Here is an 8,476-nt window from a genome sequence, read left to right on the forward strand (position 1 = left end):
ACGATTATAAACCTCGCATGTAAGTAATGCGGGATACTTGGGAATATTTGAATTATAAAAAGGGAAGTAGATTGAAAATATGTCAAATTTGAAGTTGTTAAGATTATCGATACGCTTCAGATCAAACGTTCTAACTATGGATGTGGAACTCCTGTGATTATAATTCTTGAGTATTGTAAGCCTATTTCTCCCTTCTTTTCCTACCAAAACAAATAATAAAAAAAAAGGCCATCGAGGTCATTCTACAAGCACCAGATCCAACTCTCTATCAGAGCTGTCGTTGGGAAAGATGGTGGGGGAATCGATTTGAAGATCAGTGCGGATCTTGGCCGTGCAGAAAATGCCAAACGGAGAGGGACCTGCGCTTATCAGCGATCCCCCACGCACGCACCACCACAAGTTGATAAGATGCCGACTTTTTGCATGTGGTAGGTACGGTCTCTTGTACAGCCTGTCTCTGTTTCCTTTTTTGGATCAAATTTCCACACCCGTGATCGACCTAACAGGCTCGTACGAACTCTTATGGTCCGTTGAAGAGAAATCGAAAAGATTCTTTGTGAAAATATCAGATGGAGACTGCTGTACTGCCCTCAACTTGCGGCCGAAACGGAGGCCGGTGTAAATTCAAGGATAAGACATCGACTTATCAGATGAGACCACCATCGATTCATCAGTTCAACGTCGACGGCTATACTGATTAGTATTTAGTGACGACTGGGAGCCGGAGACAAGAGTGATGGCTTCGCCGACGGCCAACCGCTGTAGCTATCGTGGACTGATTGAATTGGCAATTGTAACAGCTCATCTCTCCGACGCCCGATTGGTTTTCTTTTTCTTTTTGAGCACCCAATTATTGCAATTAAGGATACGTTCGGTAACTATTCTGTTTTCGAAAAATAATTTCTGCTCAGAAATAATATTTTTTATTTTGTTCCCGAAAATAATTTATAAACATTTAAAAGCGTTTGGTAATGGCCCAAAATTTTCATTCCTGACATAGAAAAAGAACGGAAATGCGTTTGATAACTGTATAAAATTTCTTTTTTTAAATAATATATTAATAATAATGTAAATATTTTAATATTTCTTTCTTTTTTTCTTCTTCTCCTTCTTGGCCATGGCCGGGTCACTGGCCACAGGCCAAGGCTGGCGAGGGCCGCCGTCGAGGCTTATGGCCTGGGCGAAAGCCGCCCTCGCCCAAGCCGCGAGGGTCCAGCCCTCGCCCTCGCCAGCCAGGAAAGAAGAAAAAAAAATCTCTTCTATTTCTGATTCTTGTTCCTAGAATTAAGAATCAACTTTTTTTTTATTCTTGATTCTGTTCCAAAACTGATTCTAGGAACAAATTTGTGCCAGGGAAAAAAAATTTACCAAACGGATTTCTGTTCTTTTTTTATTCCCGGCAACAAAAAAATAGAATCAGTCACTATTTGGCAAGTCACCAAACACACCCTAAATTCACCTTTAGTAAACATTGATTGTACCTAAACCACCAAGCTCCATATACAACACATAATTTTGAAGTCTTTGCTTGATTTTACTAATTCTTTCCCATAAATTGGATTCCGCGACGATATATCTTTCATTGAAAGTTGTTATTCGATTTTTTTTATTAAAGGAGGCTGGTCTTGTGGCGATTCTGAACAGAAAATATCATAGGTAGACAAGGAAATCCATAACTTCATTTCAAATGGAACTGTACAACCGTAAATTGTGTCGAAATTTAATCGGTGACAGAGCTTAGAAAATACAGCCACTTCAACGGAACGGAACATGAACAAGCTATATCGGAATTTAGTCGACAACCAAGCTTGAGAACACAAAGATTCAATACTAGAATCTAATCAACGACACGGATCTGTAGACTATAGCTAAGAAACACACCAGAAATCAATCGACGACGCAAGTCTGGAAATTGAAAGTATAATGTAGGAAAGTAAAGAGATCTAGAAGATAGTAGATTTGTTTGTTTATGTGCGGGGTGGTCTACAGTAGACGAACACTTATATTTATAGTAGATGTGTCGTAACTGTCTTTGAGGAGTTCTCTTACGGTTGTAGCCATGTTCTCTCATTTCCAAAATTCTTATGCCCATGCTGTCATTATGCCATGATCTTTTCTCCAAGCAATTGCTCCCTTATAATCGCGTTTTGGTTACTCTACAACTCCCATTGCCTCATTCTCCGGTGACTTCAAACTCATTACTATATCTTGATGCCCTTTATGCATCCAACTTTCTCTTGATGCCTCAATTGGTAATCTATCGCCCTTTCTAATCGATACCTTTGTCGACTATTGTTAACCATATAACATCGTATATCCACAATTGATCGGTAGTGGTCATCAATGTGCATCAATATCGATAATAATTCTTGTGGTCGTTGAATCACGTGCTTAATGATATCCTGTACTTTAGTCATTTACTTATTATCCATATCGACGACCTAGCCAATTTTTTATGCAAAAGCTAACATTAAAAGGTCATTTAAAATTATAGGTAGTCAATAAAACTTGCGAGTCTATTGATTTGATTATTAACGAGCGTAAGCTCAACAAGCTACACGAGTAACTCGAACTCGAGATCAAGCTACAACTAGACGAGTTGATCTCCGAATATTACCTAGTCAAACTCGTATAATTCACGAGTAGATTGATTCACTTGTGTCTCGCGAGCAATAATTTCCTCAACCCCTTCCCATACTCTCAGATTCGATGTTCACTATAGATTGATCTGTGTCAAATGACTAATCTACCTATGCAAGTTAATAAAGTGGTACGTGTAATCTATTCGATGTGCACACGCATGAGCAACGTGTTTCATTGGTCGAAGTGGATCTGTCAGCTTTTGATCTGCCATTATTTGAAATTTGTTGTTATTCGTCGGACCTTTGTTATTTCGGCCGATCAAATGGACAAAACCCTGGAGGTCCACTCTTGACGTTGCATGTTGGGTCCGATCGTCATCATGTCTTTAAATTAAATGTCGACGATCGCGAAACGTGCAACCGAAGAACATATAATAAGCTTCTCGAAGCGTCTTTCTCTGGCCAACCTCAGCCATTGGCGGCCCTCCGCCAGTTCTGGGTAAGGGCCGGCGACTCTTGCCTAGATTTGGGCGAGGGTCTGCAAGTCCTCGCTTGCGATTGGCGAGGGTCGCTGGGCTGGCCATCCTCCACCATCGCCGACCCTTTCCGTCAATGGTGGGGCGAGGGCGGCGAGGGCCCTCGCCATTTTGCCTTCTGCTCTCTCTCTCTTTTTTTAAATAGCTATTTTTAATTTAATTTTAAAAAAATTGTACTAAAAATCATATTTTGACCAAGACGACATTAATTATTTTAGCATTATGTTTCATGTTTTAGCTGCGTCATCGCCACATAAGAATGAGAAAATAATAAAAAATACACGTAAGCATTTGCCGTTACTCAAGTTGGACGGAGTTAACGAAAGGATTCGATTGCACTAATTTGATAAATTTTAGGACTTAATTGCACTTTTTGCAAGTTTTATAACTCAATTGTACTTTTGTGACAAGTTTTAGGATTTTCAATGCATTTATCCCTTTAATTAATATTGACGATCACGAAAAGTGCAACGGAAGAACATATAATAAGCTTCTTGAATTGTCTTTTGCGCCTATAGGTGGATTATCTTTCTTCACACATACATATCTTTCAAAGAGAATCAAGCTATCTTAAGATATACGGTTTTTTTTTTTTTTTTGGTAACCGAGGATCTGCTACCATTCCCCGGGGACGAGCCCGCACGGGTAATTGGGGCGCCTATACCTCGGGGGAGACTAGCCTAGCAACCCACCGCCAGGGCCCTCCACTTAAATTACGAAACCGAGCGGGGATTCGAACCCAGAACCTCTGGGGAGGGAAGGAAAGCGTCCACCAACTCGGCCATGCGCAGATGGGTTGATATCATGAAAAAATCAAAATCGATACACATGTGATAATTTTACCACCGATCAATTTTTTGATCACAAAAAATCACAAATTGATACATCTGTGATAAATTTATCCCAAACTAATTTTTTAACCACCAAAAACCTCAAACCGATATATTTATGACAAATTGGTTTGGCTCCAATTAGTGCTCTTGCGAGCCGCCGTTCTAACTTGAACTATCCCTAAGAGTTCTTGCTAGCTTGAATCTTAGCATAAAGTGCCTTGGTCTTAATCGCCAAGAACACATCCAACACACATCCAATCAGGCACGCGACAGCCATGACTATGAACACGATCCGATAGCAATGAGCCCCACTGCAAGTGTTGCCGCCGCTGGCCGTCGACGTCGCCTCGGCGTCGTATATCAGGCCAGCGAGGAGGCCGGAGAAGAGGAAGGAGCCGAGCGGGAGGTTGAGTATGAGGACGTTGTAGATGAGGCCGTAGTACTTGAGGCCGAAGAGCTCGGAGGCCGTTGGGACCGTGATGGCCAGACGGACGCCGTAACATAGACCGACGACAATCGAGCCGATGTATAGGGATCCCGCGAATGCCCAGGCCATGACGATGAACCCTATGGCCATCACTATCTGAGAGCCCGCATTCCACCAAGGTCTTGGTGTTCCGTTTTTCCTGAAGGGAAAAAACTGAGTTAAGTTCCAACAATATATATGGACTCATCATGATTCTTTCGAGCTGGTTGGCATTGCACAGAGTATAAACATCTATCGCTTAGAGGACTGAACTTGTTTTTTAATTTTTTTTCGCAATGATCGATTATGTGCGACGGGTTCACATGCAGGAGCAAGACCAGCGAGTAATGACAAGTTGAGATGGGGCACGAAGATCAATGAATCTCAGTGCAATGAGCGGTGGTGTGTCGGGCCACTAAACGCAATAATAGAGTGAGCGAGTGAGATGGCCACTCAACAGCAGAAAACCCAAATTGCAGAAAGAAAGGAAACTTGTCTTCAATGGAAATCATTAATCCATGCGCAGGAGGACTTTTAGTTGGAAGGGAAGATTGGTAGTTAGGTCCGAGCTAAATGGCCCATCAGGACCGCTCGTTAGTCGTCAATGACAAGATAATGTGAAACAGCGACATTATCAGGAGTTGTCATTCTCTCTATTGTCGTCGATCTATCTATCTATCTATCTGGTTCATTTACCACGTTCCCCGGTTTGACCATGTAAGTTAGGGTTAAACAGAACCTCAAGAGACTGTCGCGCGTGCGAAGTAAAGGAAGCGACTTACTTGATAAGGTACTCGGAGCCTGTGCCCGAGATGATCCGACCGAAGAACCCCCAGATGCTGATCAGCGACACGAAGACGGACACGTCGCCGTACCCGAGCGACGACCCGATTTGGCCCATGTTGTTCTGCACCGCCAGGCCCGTTCCCACTCCGCAGAGGAACGACACGAACAGTATCCAGAAATCGTACGTCCTCATCAACTCAAATATCGTGTGATCCTCTCCGATCGCCGGCTGCTGTCCCTTCACCTCCTCCACCTCCTCCACCTCATTGGCCACGGCCTCCGGCTCCTCCGTCACCTGCTGGTACTGCACCTCGGCCTCCGTTGTCTCTTGACTCTCAAGCAGCGGCGCGTCGACGGCCTCGGCACCCTCGACATCCGATGAGCCGCTCTTCTTGAAGCTCTTCAACAAATCATACAACGGTATCAGCAATGGCGAGGCCAGTAGGACCAGCAATATGCCCACGAACACGAGGTTGAAGACTTGTCCATGAGACGACCCGATGAAGTCGTAGGCCAAGAGATAGAATGCGACGACGACTGCAACGCTGTTGAGGGCGGTGAAGTACCAGGACTCGTCCTGATTGCCTCCTTCGTCGGCAGCAGATGGCGGGACCTCGTGGAGGAAGAGCATGGCAATGAGGCAGACACCGAAGGGCACAACGGCAAGCATGAGGAGGAAGGAGGAGGCACTGTCGGAGAAGAGGGCGGCACAGATGTCAGTGAAGATTGCAGTGCTCAGGCCGACGTAGCCCTTGAGGATGCCGGAGACAGGGCCCCGGTTCTTCCGGAAGTTCCGGATGCAGGTGACCAGGATTGCCGTGTTCATCCACGTTGTGCTGTTGCCCCCCATGCACAGGAATATGCACATCTGCGTGCATGAAAATTGAAACATTGAATACTCTTCAGACAATTCACACGAACAACATTACTTAGGATTAGATTCCATCGGTCTCAAATCTGAATTTGGGAGAAATTAATGTCTAATTGCCGTTTTCCTTCTCAATTAAATGATTTTCTACAGATACTTTTGTTAACATCAATCGATTATATGGCGTAAAAATGTGATTTATATGAAGATTTGGCTCAGTCGAGACGTTTTCTATTTTTCATCCTATGACAATAACGGGAACGGAAGTGCATTGTTACTCTCATTCTATCTTTCTTCAGGAAAATTGGAGAAAGAATCTGTTCATTCTTTCTGTTTCGGGACTCATTTTGGTTACTGAGAACTCAGAGCAAAGATGGAGAAGCAGCATCACAGAAAGGGTGAAAAGGGGCCCAGTGAAAAAATGTTGGGGGGCAAGACAAAAATTCAAAACTTTTGTGGCTTGAAGACAATATTAATTCAAGACTTTTAATGTCATTTGACTTATTTGGCTTCCCAAAATAACAAGACCAAAACGACCCCAGGGAAGGAGTCATTGTTGTGTGGATCGAATGTATACACACTCAAAGCCATACAGACATTCCAATTGATTGGCTCTCATGATGTTTTTGACGTGGTTCGTACAAGAATTTTCCGCAGAGAGCTGCGTCGCACTAAATTCATGAACGAGACCCAAAAAAGCAACACAGAAAGGAGCGCAAAGTACCCCAAAAGTCAAATGCGTTTTAGCCTAGAAAATTAAAATCCTACTTGTCACCGCATATTTTATCGTTATCTTTAATGTGTACCTGCCAATAAGAGAGTGTGACTCTGTTGCTGACCACGAGCCACTGAGCGCCGTAGCCCACGAACCCTTCAATGGACCCGATGAGCATGATGACCCACGGGGGCAACCGGTCGGAGGCGAAGCCGGCGAGGAGGCCGAAGGCCTTGCCAACGTCCTTGGCGACGGAAAGGTCGTTGAGCTCAACCTGCGTGAGGTTCATGATGGACTTGAGGGCGTCAGAGTAGTTGGAGAAGGTGTAGTTGTTGCCGGAGATGGCCTGCACCCACACTGCCGTGACCAAGCCCAGCCATTTCAAGGCGTTCGACTTGGAGTGCGGCTGGAACTCCATGGGGCGTTTGGAAGGGGACGAAGCCAACACTCTGAGAGAGAGAGAGAGAGAGCGAGATGAAGATAGAAGGCTTTGAAAAGTAGAGGGTTTTTATAGAGAAAACTTCTGAGTACTATATTATGTTATGTTTATATCACGTAATGGGTTGACCTAAGGTTACTATTAATCTTTATAGGAAAAAATAATCTTGAACCGATGAAGTGTTCTAATACTTTCTCAATACATGTGCTTTCCATGATCTAATATATGATCGACAAGGCAGCTTGATGCCGTATTAGCATCTCACCGATACGGAAAGGAAAATGCAATGTATTTTTCCCCAGTCTTGCATGTTATAGATTGGTGAACTTTCAAAGTGGAGAAAAGTAGGAAGCTTATGAAGTCCGTAAGCACATATCCTGCGACTTCACACCCATTTCTTGTTTCTTCTGTGAACGTCTGTGGAGACACAAAGTGCTTTGCCCAGCCGATGAAAGGCCGGGGCATCCAAAGTCAATTACAATAGCAGTGAATGATAAACAAAAGAGAAGTTGATAAGCAATCTAGCAATTGACGAAGAGCCTCCACTTTCGTCTTGATGGATACAGTCCCTGAGTTCTAGGATTCGCATAGAAACTTGAGTAGGATTTTGTCTATTTTTTATCTCTCCGGAGAAGGACGGCCAACGCAAGTTTCTATGCTTATAGTACAGGTGATCAATCCCTCGTGATTATATAAATGGCAACATCAAGTAAAAAATTCGTACACCTGAGCCTGACCCATATATAGTAAGAACGTGAAAAACACGAAGATCAGTGCACGGGCAGTGCTTCGGCAATGTCTCTGAACTAGCTGCACAAAACTCCACTGCATTGGAAAGGGACAGAAAGTTCTAATGTACTAGACCCTTTCCATTTCAGTACACATCATGTCGAAGAAGAACGCTTACCATTTCGATGCAGGTTCCTTATGAACTCGGGCCTAGTGCAAGGTCAATGTGGTGCTTGATTATTGGGTTTGAGCTAATAAATAAAGAATATATGCCGCAATGACCTGCGGACGAGTAGATGCAACTGCTAGCCTCTCCCTTCATCTGACTGGCGGTTTGGAAAGTTAGGAGGGCCTTCAACTGCCGGAGAAATAGAGGGATTCATCACAAGTTCGCAGCAAGACCAAGTGGGCCAATTCTTTTCAATAAATTTCATATAATAAGATCGCTCCATACACAATTCATAGCTCAATTATCATGATATAAAATTGAATGTGCTTCGGAGCCTATTCATAGCTAACGAA

At 43.7% G+C, this 8,476-nt stretch overlaps 1 protein-coding gene across 1 annotated transcript; it reads right to left on the reverse strand.

The window, feature by feature from the left end:
• Positions 1-4,015: 4,015 nt before the first annotated feature.
• LOC115672450 (protein NUCLEAR FUSION DEFECTIVE 4-like) lies at positions 4,016-7,262 on the reverse strand. Its single transcript, XM_030594258.2, has 3 exons — positions 6,878-7,262; positions 5,200-6,071; positions 4,016-4,577 (listed from the first exon to the last, which is right to left on the reverse strand). The coding sequence occupies exons 1-3, from the start codon at positions 7,202-7,204 to the stop codon at positions 4,130-4,132; spliced, it is 1,647 nt and encodes a 548-aa protein (XP_030450118.2). The 5' UTR covers positions 7,205-7,262; the 3' UTR covers positions 4,016-4,129.
• Between the last annotated feature and the right edge of the window lie 1,214 nt (positions 7,263-8,476).

This window comes from Syzygium oleosum, unplaced genomic scaffold (genome assembly GCF_021117445.2).
Source record: "Syzygium oleosum isolate NSW1041296 unplaced genomic scaffold, Sole_v2.1 Sole_v2.33, whole genome shotgun sequence".
NCBI classification, from domain to species: domain Eukaryota; kingdom Viridiplantae; phylum Streptophyta; class Magnoliopsida; order Myrtales; family Myrtaceae; genus Syzygium; species Syzygium oleosum.

Coding starts and splice junctions, on each gene's coding strand:
- LOC115672450 (XM_030594258.2), bottom strand. CDS start 7,204: ATGGAGTTCCAGCCGCACTCCAAGTCGAACGCCTTGAAATGGCTGGGC. Junction 6,072..6,877: donor TCACACTCTCTTATTGGCAG/GTACACATTAAA, acceptor TCATGCACGCAG/ATGTGCATATTCCTGTGCAT. Junction 4,578..5,199: donor GGCTCCGAGTACCTTATCAA/GTAAGTCGCTTC, acceptor TTTTCCCTTCAG/GAAAAACGGAACACCAAGAC.